Here is a 19,088-nt window from a genome sequence, read left to right as displayed (position 1 = left end):
ACCGAGTCTGGACGCGGTTGGCCAATGAGACAGGAGGGACTGTTGGCTGGAGTACGGTATTTTTTGTCAATCCGTGGAAGCACCGCTGGCACTGATGCTGGGTTTTTCATGATTTTAACTCCTTCCTTCCAAATATAGTCAATTATAGGGATAGCTCTCGTAACCTTTCTTGACTCTTCTTTAAAGTCATGCAGAAAACAGTCAGACTGCTCAATGGTTACCGGCAAGTGGAACCTGGTCGCAGCACGCTGCATAAGGTTATGGAACCCCCCTATATCTTCCGGGGGCGAATCAGATGGTAGAGGGGTAGGTGGCGAAGGCATAGGGATTATATAAGAATCCCAAGGGTCTGCTGGGTCTGGCAGCTCGCCCTCTTCGAATTCCTCCTCCGAGGTTGAATCTTGACCTTGACGCGGGTCCTGTGGAGGATCAGGCAGTTGAGGCATTGGGGCTGGATCCTCAGGCAAAGGCAATGGGTCCGGCTGTGGCGCAGTCTGCGGAACCTGTGGAAGGATTGGCTGCGGTGGAAAACGCTGCTTATAATCTGCAACTATATAAACATACGAGTGCCTCTGAGCCCATAAATCACAATTTTTCTTTATCTTTCAGTCCTTTTTATTGACTGTAAGTATCAATTTAATTTTTCTATTTTACACTAGATTTCGAGTGAGAACAATACTCATCAATAGACTTTTCACCTGTCTTTTCCATGAAAAATTTACAAATTTCTTGTACCCTTATTTATATTTTTCAGCATCAACATATAACGAAAATGACATCTATTACTCAAATTAAATCACTTACATACAAAATATTTACAGTACATAACATAACAGTACACAAATGTCCAGCTGATTGCGTTATTGGAACCCTAACTCAGTTAGTCCTCAATCAACATAATCTTTTTTGGTCCTTTGCAGGGTCAGAACAAAGTTTTTTAATTGGTTTTGTAGGAGAACGTTAAATTAATTGTTGTTCCCACTTGGGGGAAGCATACACGCCTCAAGATTTTTCCCAATGAGTTCTGAATTCCTGCTTAGTATACTATGTTATGTACTGTAAATATTTTGTATGTAAGTGATTTAATTTGAGTAATAGATGTCATTTTCGTTATATGTTGATGCTGAAAAATGTAAATAAGGGTACAAGAAATTTGTAAATTTTTCATGGAAAAGACAGGTGAAAAGTCTATTGATGAGTATTGTTCTCGCTCGAAATCTAGTGTAAAATAGAAAAATTAAATTGATACTTACAGTCAATAAAAAGGACTGAAAGATAAAGAAAAATTGTGATTTATGGGCTCAGAGGCACTCATATGTTTATATAGTTACTGTACCGATTCTGGCCTTTGAAACCCTGATCGAATCAATCCCCTGTATTCTATGCTTATAATCTGCAAGCATGGCTTGCAGGTCTTGAATTAACGTAGGAGGCAGATGTGACATCTCGCTCCGACGAGGTTGATTGTAGCAAGGTCTATGATGCGGAACGACTATGTCTTCCTGATAGTAATGCCCTTGATAGTTATCTTCTTCCTCATCATCATCGTCGTCCTGACATTTGATGTGCAGTTCCGAAGGATGGCGAGCAATCCCAAAGGGCCCTTCGTCCTCGTCATCCTCATCATCTTCATCCTCACACTGCACATATGTTTCCAGGAGATGTGAGGGAGTAAGCGGTGATATGTCACTACATTCCTGCCTCTGAAAAGACTTTAGTTGAAAAGTCCTGGTGGAAATTGGAGTGGAATGAGCGGGCGCCAATTCCTTTGATGTGATTAGGCTTGTGGAGTTCATCGTCGACGAGGTCGTCGTCGACGGGGCTGTGGTAGACGGGATCGTCGACGGGATCGTCGACGGGATCGTCGACGGGATCGTCAACGGGATCGTCGACGGGATCTTCGTCGTCGACGGGATCTTCGCCGTCGACGGAATCGACGTCGACGGGTCCTTCGACGATAGAATCTTCGTCGACTAGCTCTTCGTCGACGGGCTCGACGTCGACGGGATCTTTGACGATGGAATCTTCGTCGACGAGCTCTTCGTTGACGAGCTCGACGTCGACAGGCTTTTAAGTGGCGTAATCGTCGTCGATGGTACTGCTGCCTTCGTCGACGAGGACTTCGTCGACGACACCTCGACGACGGGCTTTTTTGTGAGGATAGTAATCCTCGTAGACAGAATAGGAGAGGTAATTGCCGTCGTCGTGATGGTGTCCGTCATTGAAGAAGCAGACGAGGTGACAGAAACCGAAGATTGAGAGAAAGCCAGAGATTTTGAAAGGCTTTTACTCACAGTTTGTGCCGTAGCCTTGACTGCAGAATCCTGAGGAGAGTGCGCTTCAGGAAGTAGAATGATGAGATTTCTGACGCTTCTTCCCCTCACTGGAAGAGCTGTCCTGCGATCTAGCTCTCTTGCTAGAAGTAGAGGCTCTGTCATCCTCCTCAGCCGAAGAGGATTTAAGCCACAAAAGCACTCTCGCCTGCCTATCCCTAAGAGTTTTTGTAGGGAAGGTGCGGCAAATCTTTCAATCTCTAGCCTCATGTTTAGGGTAGAGGCAGTAGATGCAGTCCACATGTTGATCATCAACATGGACCCTCTTCTTGGCGCAGGTCCTGCAGGACTTAAACAAAGCCTTCTTGTCTGACATGCTGAAGCAAGTTGAAACAAAACTGAGTGGCACTCAGGGAGACTCCCTTCCACAAGACGTGCGGTGAAAATCTGAGGAGAACTGGCTCTGCTGAGAGGGTTCTAGAAGGGTGCTGGTGTCTGATTGGTTGTTACCAAATTCTTGGTTCCTTTTGCATAAGGAGGTAGATAGGCTGCTAAGATATAGGCTTTTGGCCTTTTCGTTGGGCCTACTACTACTACTAACATTTTGGCACTACTTTTTTATTTACCGGGGACTCCCGACTCGGCGACGGGGAATGATTCAGGCATGTGAATCTATGAAAGATACCCCAATACTGGATAAATAAGGATTCTCAATTTGCAATTTCTTATTTGGAATGTACTAAAATGGATTCGATAAAAGGGGTTGCATTAGATCAAAAACCTCTACTGAATGCACTGGTATTCTGTGAACCGATTTATTCACTATAAGGTTAGTTCTCAAACTACTCAATCATATTGGGTGGCAATTTGGCCTACCTGATTACTATGCATGCAAACTGAAACCCCCTTTGAATGGCCACTACCACAGAGATGGTGGCCTACTGGGGACAGAAGATCACCATGTCTGTGACTGCTTTACATTAAAGCAGTTTTGTTAATGCAGCCCCTTTTCCTTGAAGGGAAATCGAATGCATTAAAATAAAATTACAAGTTGCACATACCTACATTAGGATTAGGCAGTTGTCCTATGGGCTACTGCTAAAAAACGTTTTTTCAACATTTCAACAAGGGAAAAGAGTCCCTTCGAGATCCCTTCTGGTTTGTGAATGGCTTAACACCTACTTTGAGCTCGTGGTAATATAATAATGTTTTGTAACTGCATTTTGGCCCGAAAACATTAATGCATATGATAAGGAATCGTTATTTGAAACGCCCCCTGCAAACATTGATTCCTTCATATATGTTTAATCCATTTAACGATTCAGAATACGGTTCCAAATTGTTAAATAGGTTTAATACATTGCAAAAAGTGTTTTAATGGTTGCAAACCCTCAGTTTGACAGAACATGAGGGTTTACGACAGGTAAAACACTTTGTTTATGATTTTGACTGTCATGATTTGAAATGCAAGCAATCCTAGAAGGGCAGTCCTGGCACTTTTAGACTATGTTAAAATAAATGATGTAGCATAGCAGCATTATCACGAATGTCGCAAATGCCTTCATTAAGATACACAGGAAATTCTTAAGGCCCCTACTCGGACATACGGAGGTTCTGGTGCACTGCACCAGTTGGATTAAGCCAATCCAGTAGAAACGACATGCAGTTATGGAATAATGGATATCGCAGCAAAGGCCTTCTCCATTAACAGAATGGATGCTTGATCCTGCCAGTCTGTCCTTATCTCGCTATACACTGAACGTCTTACATTACAAACATCTCAACCGTACATCTGGCCCTTTTATTTTAATAGGAAATAATTGTCAATGATAAGTAAGGAATACTGTGGTGTTTTCCCACACTTACTGAACAATCCAAGACTGGGGCATCAAAATCTAAGCTTAATAGGGAACAGAAATTTGTGAAAGAGCACTATAATTACTCCTGATTAGATTGGGTGTGGCTGACAAGTCCCTCGCATCTCTTTAATGTTAAGAGAAAAAACTGTATTTATTAACAGGACCTACCACTGTGTACGTGGAATCTCCACAGTATGAGCAATCTGCATTATGCTAAGTGACACATGTGAAATTCAGGAAATTACTAACATCTTTAATTTACCCGGAATACGATTTAGGATTGGGATTGCAATTCATAGCCTGGAGTTTCAAAAGGCTACTCATGCAGACATCTTAAATTACTTTATGAACTGGGTCCCTAATCACAATTTAGAACCAGGATCAATTGCCAAATATTCTTACCAAAGAGACCAGACTGACGATGCTTATATCAAAACTAACATTCTGGAGTGCTGCCATCAATGGCTTGGGATCCATGGTGGGAATAGTCAATAACCAAGCAGAGACGTACATTATGGGAGCAGAGACAAAAGTGCTTATCACCATTCCTGAGGTTATCTGTAAAGAAAATAGAAAATAAGGTAAGCAAACTGGTAAAAGCTGAACACGCCCTTTCATATGCATTTAGTAAAGCACATTATCTAAAGCAAAAACCGGTCTGTCTTCTGAAAACAGATGTGCAGAAAACACAGAAACAATTAGTCACTCTTGCCTTTCAAATGGCCAATAACAATATGTAATGCATTTGTAAAAAGGTCAACAGTACATGCATTGTATGCTTATGGAATTGTAGGTATTTTGGCTCTCTTGTCCAAGGTCTCTCATCCATTCTCTATATTCCAATTTTTAATTTGCACTTTGTAAATTGCACACAAACTTATCCAGAGGTAAAATTTAGAGCAAATAAAAAAAAAAGGTTTTGCATGTGAATTTGCCACTTTTTTAAGTGTCGCAAAATGTTTTACACCAAGGTGTTAAAACCTTCCCAAGAAAACCATGGCAAAATATATCAAAAAGTTTTCATAATGACATACGTTTATCAAAAGGTAGTGTAGGACTTAAAAACTGTCATCTCCAAGTTCACTCACTATAACATGGGACATTTGATAAACATTTTACAAATGACAGACATAAACTAAGATGGTCGGGCACAAACTCTCCATGACCAATCTGGGGCAATAAGAATGACTATGGCCAGGTTGTTCCTGATTGTCTTTAGAACTTTGGGAAGGAGCGGCATCAGTGAAAGGCGTACAGGAGGCCGGAGTTCCACTCAAGACAAAAAGCGTCTGAGTGAGAACCGCTTTGGAACCTTCAGCGCGTAAAACTGCTGTCATTGTATATTCAAAGCGGTGGAGATCAGAAATAACCAAGGCTCCCCCCAATCTAGATAGAGACCCTGCATCACCTCCAAATGTAGACGACATTAGTGATCCGCTAGGCATCAATGGCGAAGTTTGTCCACCCTGGCATTCAGAGAGCCCACCAGGTGTGTAACCACCAGGGAAATGCCCTGACGTTCCAGCCACGTCCAGAGGTACTGGGACTCTTGACAAAGGGTCCATGATCCCACCCTACTTTGTTTGTTGCAGTACCACATGGTGGTGGGGTTGTCTGTGAACATCTGCATTAGCCTTTCCTTGACCGAAGGAAGAAAGCCTTTCATTGTCAATTGGATCGCTCAGAGCTCCATCAGGTTAATGTGAAGCTCAGACTCCGCCAAAGGGGCAAAGTACTCTAATCACCACCTCTCCCAGATAGCTGCCTCAGCCCAGAAGCGACATGTCAGTCGCTATAGTCAGTTCTGGTTGGGGAAGAGAGAGGGGTCTGCCACTGACCTAATCGCGGTTTGTCAGCCAGCATTGCAGGTCTTTTGCAGTACCCGCTGAGATCTGGACATGGTCAGAGAGATTCCCCAGATGCTGTTCCCACTGAAACTTCAGGTTCCAGAGAAGAACCCTCCTTTGCCAGCAGGCATATGTCAAAAGAATGAAGCAGGAGGCCATGGAGCCCACCAGCCCAAGAGTAAGTCTCACCAAAATCTAGAATTGAAGCTGAAACATCAGAATCCTACTCTCAAATATCCTGGCCTTGCCGCTAGGGAGGATAGTCCCGAAACTGGATTGTGTCCAGAATGGCTCAGATGAAAGTTAGCATCTGAGAGTGAGTCAGAGGTGACTTTGGCTTGTTGATAGTGAACCCCAGGGAATACCGGAGGTCGGCTATAGTCTGGGGGTGGGAGACGACTGCCTGGGGCAAGCCCGCCTTCAACAGCCAATTGACGAGGTAAGGGAAGACTGGAACCCCTATCCTCTGCCATCACTTTTGTAAACACTTGAGGGGTACTGGTGAAGCCAAAGGAGAGTATGGCAAACTGAAAGTGTTCTTGGTTCACTGTGAATCTCAGGTAGTACCTGTGGGCCGGCAGGGTGGGGATGTGGAAATCTGCATCCTGCAAGTCCAAAGCCACCATCCAGTCGTCAGAGTCCAGCAGGGCAGACAGGACCGGAGCTAAGTTGAGCATTTTGAACTTCTCCTTTTTCAGGACAAAGTTGAGAAAGCACAAGTCTAGGATATGGCAAAGACGTCTGCACTTCTGGGCATCAGAAATATAGCAGAAATAGTAAACAAGACCTACATCTGATGCCGGCACCCTATCAATGGTTACTATGTCCAAAAGAATCAACACTTTCTGATGGAGCAAGTAGAGATGATCCTCCATCAGCCGGTCGTAAGTGGGTGGCAAGGGTGGAGGGATTTCCAGAAAGGGGATGGATTAGCCCCTCTGGACGGTTTGCAAACCCCACATTTTTGATAGTATAGACTTGCAGGGAGGCAGTTGATCGTAAATGCTGCCTCCAATGGGTGCCTGTGGTGGTATTATGGCAAACTAAAGGGGTTTGGAGGCTGCAGCTGCCAGGTGCGTGGTGGACTGACACAAACGTCTGCTGGTGATCCAATGTGATGTGCGGGACCCGTGTCCACTGCCAGGAAAGGGTTTGGAAGCTGGTTGGCCATGACGGCTGGATAAGAAAGGATGTGGTTGGTAGCCCTACCGTAACCCTGTGGTTGGAGAGGAACCATGGATGGGCCCAAGGACCTGGCTGTACCCCTGCTATCTTTAAATGGCTCCAGCGATCGGTCTGCCTTCTCACCAAAGAGGTGAGGGCCATCAAAGAGCACGTCTATGAGCGAAGCTTGGACATCTCCCAAAAAGCCAGTGGTTCTCAGCCAGGCACGGCATCTCAGTGCCACGGACTATGAAATCGCTCTGTATGACTCGGGCCTCCTCCAAGACCAAAGGCAGCACTTGCGCAACTGAATCCCACACATTGTGTTTGTATTGGCCCAAAAGGCATGCAGTGTTTACTGACCACAGTGCTAAGCTAGCAGAAGAGAAAATCCTCTTACCAAAGGTATTTAACCTTTTGGATTAGCTATCCAGTTTAGTGCTAGAAAACATGCCGGGATTGATCTTAAAAGTAGAGGCTTGGACCACCAAGCATTCCGGAGTGGGCTTCTGGGTGACGAAAACCCAGGAGCAGAGCGATGGTGGTGTGCAATTGTCATGTGCACAGGAGCCCCTAGCAGGGTTTGGTCCAGCCCCCAAGGAGGACATCTGTAAGGGCTTCACTGTATGAGGGTAGGGTTCAGAAGGGGAGACTCCCGGCTGAAGCACCACAGTCAAGACGTTTGTAATGGCTGACACTGTGGGCAACTGAAGGTCCAGGACCTCAGCTGTCCTTCACACTATCATTGCGAATGAGGCAAGCTCCTTCATAGCCACGGTAGGGGAGAGTTCAGGCCAGTGTCTGGTGTGGTGTGCAAATGACTGGTATCTGACAGGCCCTCGTACCAGTTGTCCTCTGTGTCATCTAGGGGATGATGGTCATCATAAAGGTCCTTTGATCCTTCCCAATCATCACTCTCTCCAGGCCTCTCAATCGAAAAAGGCACTTGCTCCAGCTTGGAAGCCATGATACCATTCGAAGACGAAGTAGGAGACAGGAAACGGCCATCTGGTTCTCTGTTGGAGTGGGGTATAATGATGGGGCATGTGCCGCTGTGTGGCATCTGCGGCAAAGGAGGGACGCACTGGAACGGTTGGAGAGGAAGGCAACAGTCCTGTAGGCAGTGCCGATATAGATCCAGTACTGGTGCCGAGGGCTCACCTAGTATATATGTGTATATATATCTGAATGCAGGTCAGGATAACTTTGTAGAAATGTTGTCCCAAATATTGTTTTTTTTCAATAATTGACTCCAATGTAGCAATATTTTTAAAAATGATTTTAAGTAGAACACAACATTTATGTCTGACAATATTCTGCCAACAATATTTTAGTGCCAAAATAATTTTCTCCGAGCCATTTGGGGACATCCAGAATGTGCAGTTGCAGCTGTGACGATTTAATCTACTGAAAGAAGTTAATCTATTTCATATTGTGTCTGCATTTAACCATTTTTTATGATACATTATTTTGGTAACAGGTTCGAATTGTAAACTCTGTCAAGACTGTGTAGTTCGTATACTGCAGACTTATTATACTGTAGTCTTACAACGTTTTTATAGTAAAGTGCATCACTGTACACACATCCATGACTTACTAGGTGGGCCTAAACAATATCTTAAGAATAATACCCTTTCTTCAGCAAAGTGCCAACGTCCACAAATGCATAATGGTTGCAGACATATAAATCAGTCCATACGTACAAGTTCTACTTCCATATTGAAATGGTTTGCAAAGATTGCCACTCCAGGCGCTGCAGGGAAGACACCGTAGAAAAATGCATAGTTTGCTAAAGAGGTATGATTGACCAAACTGCTACTTCTGTCCAACAGCTCCACCATTTCTCTGCAGATTAGTGGTAACACCAATCTGAAAGATAAACATTAAAAGTATTCTAGTTATTACACACAGATAAATGCGTCAAAGCTATCATAAATCGCACAATCAACATAGTTTAACAGGTTATTTATTATGATTTGGGACTCTGAAGAGTTCCACATAAAAGAAAAAGATAAATTCAAAAATCAACATTACACTCCGTAAAAAGAGAGACAGTAAAGTACTAAATTCATCATATCATATAACAAGCATTGAAAATGCAATAGGTCTCGCCTTTGATTAAGTTAAAGCCATTTGCTTTGCTAATGGTATGGTATAGCAAAGCAAATGGCTTTAACTTAAAGAAAGGCGAGACCTATTGCATTTTAAATGCTTGTTTGTATAGCGCTTTACACCGCCATAAGAACGCTGACAGCACTAAGGGGAACAAGCCATACGGGAATGAAAGCGGAGTCTTTTAGTCAGAGTTGCCGACTTGAGAGGCTGAAGGCAATGCAAATTTCTCACTGTGCCCGTCAGTAGATCAAAAGGGTGTTCAGAATTCATAGTCCTCCAATCCTTAGCCTCTCTGCGGAGTGTACAGCGCAAAGGTCATGTATTCCAGTTGCAATTCTGATTCTCTGACAATGTGTGCGAAGGTGGTATACAATTACCAAAATATTGGCCTGACGAAAGTAAACTAAAATGCAGTGCTTACAGTGAGTGGGTGCATTGTGTGCTTTAAGGTGTTAGATATGTAGATGGAGGAGTTGTGGAGAAAAATAAGGGTGTACATGCCTAACACAGGGTGAACATAACAGGAGTGCTTGAGCCACTCTGAAGACCACTAACCCTTCCATAGGGCGTGGTAATGTTTAATTCACAGTCTCCCAATTATAGAACTGTAACATTCTTAATATACATTTTTACCACAATATCAATGCTTTTACTCATTTATCTTAAACAACTAATAACCATTGACAAAGCAAATAGTCCTGGCTGGTTTTAGGTATATGTCAGTTATAGTGGTATATAGCTGGATGCAGTAACAAAGCTCAGACAGGGACCAAAATGCCAGTCTAGTGCTTGGCTGCACACTCTGGGAATCGCACAAATATAATTTACAAGTTTAATCCACGACCTAAAATATATAGGCAACGCCCCTTTTTAGGAACACTACCCCACACACTTTTTTTCATAAAAAGTGTGCAAGTCAGCAACATCAATTTGTATCGAAGCAATGTGTGCTCTGACTCCAGGTCTATGAGCCTGGGATCTTTGCTGTACACCGTTGTTTGAAGAAGGCTGGCCTGAAACATTTTCAGGATAATTCGAAACTGTGTAACGATTTCTATTTAAATTAATAAATGGTGCATATGCTACGGACAACAGTGGATATCCAGGATGGCCGTCAAGAGCTAAACTACATGCCTTCAATACATTTTCTGTTACTGTCGCTCATTCGTATGTGATTGTATTTAACATCGCACCTCGGGTTTGAGGACGATAAACAACCTATAGCTGGATGACCTTCAGAAAGATTTTACAGTTAGGTGTCAGTTTGTTTCCGGAGATTGCTTGTGTAATTAGATTTGTTTTGAAGGGGGTCTCGGGGACCTGTAATCACAGCCATGAGGTGTTTGTTATGTAATGTTAAGCTGCATGCCCTGTAAAAGCATTGTCGCAGATCACACTTGCCCTGTAGGTGGCGCTGGAAGGAGGCCGGGTCTAGGCGGTCAGCCGGGTGGGGGGCGTCCAGAGATACCGAGACTTCCCCGAACTTGTCCAGCTGGCCCTGAAGGGCGAAACCGAGAGAGGAGCAGGCAGCTTTCGGCACAAACCCCAGAGAAACAGGGGGAGCGGCGAGAAGCCACCGTCGGAGCATCAAAACCTGAGCCAGCATGGTCTCTGAAGGCCACTGTGGCGAGCCCACTGCAAGGGTTACGTAATATGCGGCAAGTCCACTTCCCGCAGAGGGGCCAGGGTCCAGGACTGCTGAGCAGGGGCCACCCGTAAAGCACGTAATAGACGTACAGTACAAACGTGTCCCTACAGCAGCCCCGATGATGTCCTTGCAACGTGCAAGAAACAAGCTGTCCACACGTGTTCACGTAAGCGCGGTGCGCACAAACAAGAGATGTGCATGCGTATGGTGCGAGCAGGAGTTGTAATAACGCCGCGAGCCGTACGCGTGCACATCTCCTGTCTTGCCGTATGCGTGCACATGTCCTGTCCCCCTTCCAAACCAAGTCGACAACAATAGATCTCGCTAGCCTGCAGCGCATGGCGCTGCGTCACTAGGCGAGACCTAAAAACAGGGAATAACATATATATGGGTGCCATTAAATAAACTTTCAAGTGCCAAGAGGACTGATCCATAATATATCAGATTGCCATCAATGGGTATTTAGGAGGCCTTTACGAAGATTACAATCTAATGCTATCATAAAAACGTTCAGAATTAAAACCATATAATAAAGTGCGGGTATTTGTCAATTCACAATACAGTACAAGATAACCAGCAGCATAACCATGTAGTGAAAAGCGAGAATTTGTCAATTCCAATACAGTACAAGATACCCAGCAGCATAATAACAGTGCAAGAATATATCAAACCTCACAGAACAATTTGCAGCATACAGTACTTGATAGCTAGCAGCATAAAAGGTTGAAAAAGTGCAAGTGCTCAGAAACATACGTAGTAATCAATCAATACTGTTCTAATATATATTTTAAAATTGTTTAAAAAAGCTTAAAAATTTTAAACAAACAAGTTCAGATGGAGGTGCCAGCAGACAGTCACGGGCCTCTTCTGCTGTGGTGATATTATACTTTGAAAAACAATTCCTTAGGTATCTGCGACGTACTGGTTGTAATGTGGGGCAAACAAATAGGACATGATTTAAGTCTTGTATACAGGAGTTACATAAGTGACAAAGTCTTTCCTGTCTAGCAATGCCCTCCCAAGCTCCTGTTACGATTCTTAGAGGGAGTAAATTCAGTCTAAGCAACAGAATAACTCTACGTACTCCATGTTTAAGATTCCATAAAACGTATGGTTGTTTTTTTTTGTAAATACAGCTCCCCACAATACAATCATTTTTACTATTCTCTTCGCACATTTTAGTATCTCTTTCGCGAGAAACCCCATAGATTGATTTTTTTAATTCTGAGTTTTAAAACACGTTTGCTGAGTACCGCCCCACTATCCATATCTAAGCCGAACATTGTCATTGCTTTTAAATGATTCCTAAAAAGAGCTCTTTTCTTTCATGCTGACAAAGATGGCCTCCCATAGTGCTATCCATAACATATTCTCGGAGCTGTTTACCAGTGCGTTGTTCCATCTTAAGCACGCAGCCATAGATAGCACATAGGTGGAGAGTAAACCGAATTCAGCCTGATTGCTGCGATAGGAGCAGCGCAATTCAAATTACATATCTGGCACCAGATCCGTCCCTTCACTTTCTCAAATTTATCCCACTCTTGTGCATCTATTGTTTCACAGGCATAGCTCAATGCCGGTGGTATCTTTATTTTATAGACTGATAAAATGTGTGGGAAGTGTCTTTTCCCGCAGTGTGTATACAATCGATTAATTGCGAGGGCCTGTGAGATTGCCTTGCCTTTAAAATGATCCATATGATTGCTACCGGAACACCCGTTTGTAAAAAAAATCTTAAATATTGATAAAACTTTACTACTTCCAGTTTCTCATTTCCCAAGAACCAATGCAGATTTTTTATGACTTTACATCCCCGATAACTAAAAATCATAGCTTTACTCTTTAAAATATTTATTTTTAAATATTATTCCTCTGTATACCAAACCAACTCAACAAGGCATCTTTGAAGTCCAATTGGAGTTAAATCCATTAATATGGCATCATCTGCGCATAGCAGGCAGCTCAACTTTAATTTTCCTAATTTAGGAGAATCCCCTTTGCTGAGCCCCACTCTTCTTGGCAAATCATTAATGTAAATAGAAAAAAGAAGAGGGGCCAAAAGGCACCCTTGCTTCACCCCGTTATTAGTTTCTATTTTTCTCGAAAGACCCTGTGTTCCCCCCAATAAAACCTGGGTCCAAGTAGAGGAGTGCAGTGCAATAACCAATTGCAGTTCAGTTTTTAACGTCTTTATTTCGAATATTCTTCATAAAAGACAAAATATTTACATACATATAAATAATAACAATATTACATAATCAATGATATTATATGAAAATTAAGCGTAAAGAACAATAGAACAAAAAGAATTAAGAATTGATTAAAACCTCAATTAAATTAAATATGTGCATAAAGACGACAAGAGAAGATTATTATTGAACAAATGCATATAAAAAGACACAACATCAATACTGGTTGGAGACACAATCTAGTAAAGTAACGTACTATATGGGTTTTTCATGACGGTATGTTACAAACTGTCTTAGACCTTAATAACCAAGCCCATCCAAGGAATTTGGCCAATCCAATGGAAAGACATTCAGAGGTGTTAGTTCTTAGAATGAGCAAGGCTTCACTGCTCGACCGGGTCTTTAATCTATAGCATATAGGCTTTAGCCACTTGTGGCGTGGTTCACGGTAAGCATTACAAACAAACAAGAAATGACCTATTGTTTCTTTATGGTCAGTACAACATGGACAAAGTGAAGTCGCCGGCTTCTGCCAACCACTGGTGAAGGCCCGTAATGGCAATGTACCTAGACGGAACTGAAAGTAAAGTTTCCTATCTAAGGTTTTGACAATTACATCCCAAAAGCACTCGGTATGAGGGACTATTTTATGTAGCAGGAACAGACCGGTCAGGTTCGGTTTCTCTGAAAGAGCAACGTGTTCATCTTTAACCATAGACCAGAAGAGAGATTTAAAATCTTTCTTAGAGGGAAAGATGTGAGAGCCCGGCTCAAACCACAACTGGGGGAGGCCCATTCCGATAAGAGTGTTTCTAATTGACTTAAACCATGGAATTTCACCTGCCCCCTGTTGTGATCTAACATCCTGAAGCTCTTGGGCAAACATGGCAAGTTCCGGTGTGGACCATATTCGTCTCCATAACGCCACCATCCTGTACTGGGCTTGATGTTTAATTGAATGGAACCCCATATCCATCAATAGTGGTAGAGCGGGTGTTGATGGAGGAAGACTGACTAGGTTTCGGAAAAATTTGTTCTGTATCCTATCAAGGACAGCCAGGTCCACACAACCCCATATATCAGCCCCGTATAATATGGCAGAGCTGATTTTTGCACTATATATTTTAAGAGCGGGCAATACCCTTTTGGTCAGAGAACTCCGCTGCTCCTTCACCAGACAACCGGACAGACGCGTAAATTTCAGGCTAAGCGCCGCTATTTGCTCTTTCCAGCGTAATCTATAGTCCATTGTCACACCATGATAGGTCATAACTTCAACCTGTTCCAGACTAGACCCGTTCATCGTAACATTGCCCCTCTGTGGTTTTTTCTTTGTGAAGACCATAAATTTGGTTTTGTTGATGTTAATTTCTAAATCGTTCTCATTGCAGAAATCCACAAATTTGTCTATAGCTACCTGCAGACCCTTCTGTGTTTTAGCCAATATGAGCGTGTCATCAGCAAAAATTAAAAGGGGGAATTTAGTCCCACCCAGTGATGGGGCATCGGTAGGGGTTTCTGAGAGAAACTTAACCACTTGATTAATAAAAAGTATGAAAAGGGTAGGGGCCAGGACGCAGCCCTGTCTCACTCCACGAGTCACAGGGAAGGGTTCTGTGACCTGGCCCTGGCGGCCCCACCTAACTCTAGCAAAATTTCCCTCGTGCATCCTGATGGTAAATTCTAGGAGCGCAGAAGGAACTCCCATCTTTCTTAATGCAGCCCACATCTTTCCTCTGGGGACCAAATCAAACGCTGATTTGAGGTCCACAAATGCAGCGTATATGTTGCCACCTCTCAAAAACACAGTTTTCCAGTAGATCATAACAAATCTTAAGATCTGATCTACAGTACTAATATGAGCCCTAAAGCCAGCTTGTAATGGAGAGAGAATGTCAGCTTCGGTCATCCAGGTGTCAATTTTTCCTAAAAGCATTCTAGCCACTACCTTTTGTAGGGCATCAATAAGACTGATGGGTCGGTAGTTTCCTGCATCAGTTTTGTCCCCTTTTTTATACACGGGCAGGATCTCTGCCCCTTTCCATGAATTTGGGATCCTGGTCCCTCTAGCTATCGCATTTGCTAGGGTAGTTATGTACGGAACCCAATGCACCTGGTCATACTTAAAAAGGTCCGCTGGGACACAGTCCATACCGGGGGCCTTACCGTTCTGGACTCGTTTAAGAGCAACTACAGTTTCTGTTTCTGTGAAGACAATGGGGTCAAGTATGGGCACCGCAGTCTGTACACTGGCATCTTCCCAAGTGTGGGAGATCCGTACCGTGTTACTAAACTGCGTCGCGTAGTGCTTGACCCATTGTTCTGCAGGCACATGGTTAACAGGGACTTTCGAGTCCCCAGTCCCACCCCACCTCACAACCTCCCAGAATTTTTGTTGGTTAGATGAGGTGCTTGCTTTGTATAAATCTAACCAGCGCTGTTCGTCCCAGTTAGTTTTTGCCTCTTTAAGTACTTTCTTGTAATTAACCCTAGCTAGCCTAATATCATTGGCTGACTTGGATTTAATAGCAGCTATTAGGGTGCTATGGGCAAGACGACAAGATTTATCATACCATTTGGTCCTAGTTGGTACTGGACCATTATTCCTTCCTTTTGTGGGTTCATTAAAAAAAGTTTTAAGCTTATTAAACAGAGACTCATGGATCGACCCTATTTCTTCCAGGGAAGTGCCTTCATTAACTATGGGTACCATCGAATTGGTGGCTGCTGAGACCTCCACCGCAACCCTTTCTAATACGGTAGGGTTGTCTATAAGCCTAGTCCAGCGTACCCTTCTACAGTCATTCGTGAGAACAGCCTCGGCTGTAACGGTAGTGGATGCAGAATCCAATCTGAGACCCTCATTCAGTAGTAATTTAATTGCCAGGGGATTATGGTCACTTTCAGGTCTTTGGACTACTTCCATATCCTCTAGGATTTTCCAAAACTCTATCTTTATTAAGAAGTAGTCAATACGGCTCGAATGCTGGAAATTGTCAAAAGTGACCTTTCCCATCGAATCTGATTTAGTTCTACCGTTAGCTGCGCGCAGATCCCATTCAAGGCAGAGGCCTAACCACTGCATTGCGGCCTCGGTAACTTTTTTAATTGGAGGGATGGATAATGGTGGAATATTCCAAATTTGATCGATTTCCCCATATCCTTCTTTGTCAAGACTAGGAAAAGGTTCAAAAGAACAATTAAAATCACCTGCCACCATTATACATTTGTCGCTAGTAATATTGTTTAATAGGGAATCTAAATCGCTAGCTGCTCTCGCAGGCTTCCCACCAGGTTGCCCTCTTGCATATATGTTAATCAGAAAAAAGTCCTCGTTATTTTTACCAGACAATTTCAAGGCAAGAATATCACTACTTAAGGTAGGAATGTCTATAATTTTAAAGGCTAGGGATTGTCTGATCCAAATAACCAGACCACCTGAAGGACGAATTGCAATAAATTCCCTGGTATCCCCATGCTGACCAGTTTTCTCCACAACGTCTCCCGATCTACCCGGTCAAATGCCGTAGAGAAATCTATAAAAAACGCATATGACGACATTCCCCGGCTCACTGGATATTTATCTGTTAAGGTTTGCAAGGCGTGATATTATCCAACGTACCACTGTTTTTGCAAAATCCTGTTTGTTCTACGGGAATGAGATGGTTTCCAAATGCCCAATCTTGCAGATGGGTAAAAATGCTCTTTGCAAATAATTTGCCAGTCGCATCCAGGAGAGACATCCATCTAAAACTGGCAGGGGAATTTTTTGGACCCTTTTTGTGTAGTGGAACAATTATACTTCCATTCCAGGATTGTGGGATGTCGCAATGGGTATAACAGTGGACAAACAGTGGACAAACAGTGGATGTAAAAATTTTGCCCATGCTTCGCCATCCTCTTTTATTATGGCTATTGGTACATCATCTGGGCCCATCGCACTAGAGTATCTTGCCCCTTTAATATAACCCTCTATTTCAAGGCACGAAGGTGCTCCATATTCGCTCCCCGCGGACGGGTCAGAGGCAACATCTTGATTCCATCCAACTGCAGAATTTAAAGCATACAGCTGAGAAATATACGCAGACCATTCTGCATCTGGAATTAAAATGGGTTTTGACTTCTCTCTCCCATCACAAAATGTTGCTATCAGCGCCCAGTATTTCGTAGTGTCACCGGTTTGAGCAACCTCTCGAAGTTTAACCCAATTTGAGTCTTCGACCCTTCAACGTTCCGATACCATTTTCCTTTTCCGTACCTGCTTTAGTCTGTTAATTTCCCTTTGCCTTGGTATTGTTGACACTCTATATTGTTCTCCAATTAAAGCATTAATTTCCTGATTCAATTTTTTTATTTCCCATGGTATAATAACTGGTGGTGCAGAACTATGAGCTTGCTTTTTTCTTCCAAAAGATCTAATTGCAGATAGGATTCTCTCAAACCTGTCAATAGGGGTTTATTGAGTACACGTATAGGCAATATTTTCGAAGACTCTCTTAAACCTTGGGAGCAAATTATTTGACCAACAAGTGCGCCCATTACTGCGATTATATAAAACCTTTTCGTCCCTATGATTCCAGAGTTCAGGCTCCTCGATTTCTATATCAACATTAACAGCCAGAATTCTGTGATCACTCATGCTTGTTGGAAGTACCTTAAATTGTGTACATGCACCAAACAGTTGGTAAGATACCACCATGTAATCAATTAATGAGTGACCATATAGGCCCCGTTAAGTATAGGAGGCTGGGGAATCCTCTGGAAATCTGGCATTTAACATTACTAGGTCGAACATCCTCAAATTATGCAAAAGTAACAGGCCTCTTTTATCTGATCTTAAATGATCGGGCAATAAAGAATCTGGAATGAACCATACTTCCTCCAATTCAGGGTTTGAAAAAGACAAGACTGCACCGCTGGATAATTTGGCATTAAAATCACCCACCATCATACTCCGCGAGCATTCTTCAGTGCTACTTATCCTTTGCACATAATTACAGATTGAATCAACCAGTGAGTTGGATGCTCTCCCTGGGGGAATGTACACGTTTACCAGGAAAAGAAAAACAGCTTGCCCTGATTTATCTTCACCCACCCTCAACTTCACTCCCATGCAACACTTTGAGGGATGAATGAAAATCAAAGGATCCCATCTTATGGTACAGCTAAGTAAAATAGCTAAACCACCACTAGCATGCACTTTTACAGATGATTTTGCTGCACAACAATATACATAAAAATTCTCAAAATGAAAATCCTCATGTTTCCTGGAGGTAAATTATTTTAGGGTCATATTCTAATAACGATTTAAGCTTCCAGTTGTTTTTTCCCATCCCCACTAAATTCCAGTATAGGATTCTTCCCAATTGTCTACCCAGCACAATCAACATGGTGGTGGCAAAAGGAATATGCTACTTACCAGTATGCATCTGTTGTTGGCATGTAGAGCTGCAGAGCCACACACTTAGGATAGTAGATCGCCATCTGGTGTTTGGCTCGGATGCTTGCAGGTTGTTGTTGTCTTCGGAAGAAGTCTTTGGTCACGAGATAGGTGACTCCTCCCTTGGACGACAGTGCACATGGGCATCGACTCCATCCTCAGATTGTTTTTCGCCATGATGGGAAATGATGGAGTTTGTAGAAAAGAGAGAGATGTCCTTGTGTGATGTCCAAGTAAGACGATGCTGGAACAGATACAGGTCCCGGGGAGGTGGGTGGGCGTGTGTGGCTCTGCAGCTCTACGTGCCAAGAACAGATGCATACTGGTAAGTAGCATATTCCGTTCGAGGTATATGAGCTGCAGATCACACACTTAGGATAGACTATATAGCAGTATCTCCCTTAGCGGTGGTCACCTGTATCGGTTGCAGCAGTTTGAAATAGCGTTTTAAGGACAGCCTGACCCACAGAAGCTTGTTGCTTTGCTTGCACGTCAACACAATAGTGTTTAGTGAAGGTGTGTGTTGTAGACCATGTGGCTGCCTTACAAATAT

General features: G+C 43.1%; 1 protein-coding gene across 3 annotated transcripts in view; it reads right to left on the bottom strand.

The window, feature by feature from the left end:
• Window positions 1-19,088, bottom strand: part of GPR155 (G protein-coupled receptor 155) — a 444,365-nt gene that overhangs the window by 230,752 nt on the left and 194,525 nt on the right. For all 3 annotated transcript variants that reach the window (XR_014978918.1, XM_085645260.1, XM_085645261.1), the window contains exons 4-5: window positions 8,847-9,012; window positions 4,535-4,690 (exon numbers count right to left, since the gene is read on the bottom strand). Coding sequence is in view for 2 of the 3 variants with exons in the window: in XM_085645260.1 (XP_085501386.1) it covers window positions 4,535-4,690; window positions 8,847-9,012 (322 nt within the window). In the remaining variant the exon portion in view is untranslated. The remainder of the gene's footprint in view (window positions 1-4,534; window positions 4,691-8,846; window positions 9,013-19,088) is intronic.

This window comes from Triturus cristatus, chromosome 3_1, assembly GCF_964204655.1.
Source record: "Triturus cristatus chromosome 3_1, aTriCri1.1, whole genome shotgun sequence".
Classification (NCBI taxonomy): Eukaryota; Metazoa; Chordata; class Amphibia; order Caudata; family Salamandridae; genus Triturus; species Triturus cristatus.
Note: the sequence above shows the minus strand (reverse complement) of the source record. Positions and strands in the feature narration are given on the sequence as shown.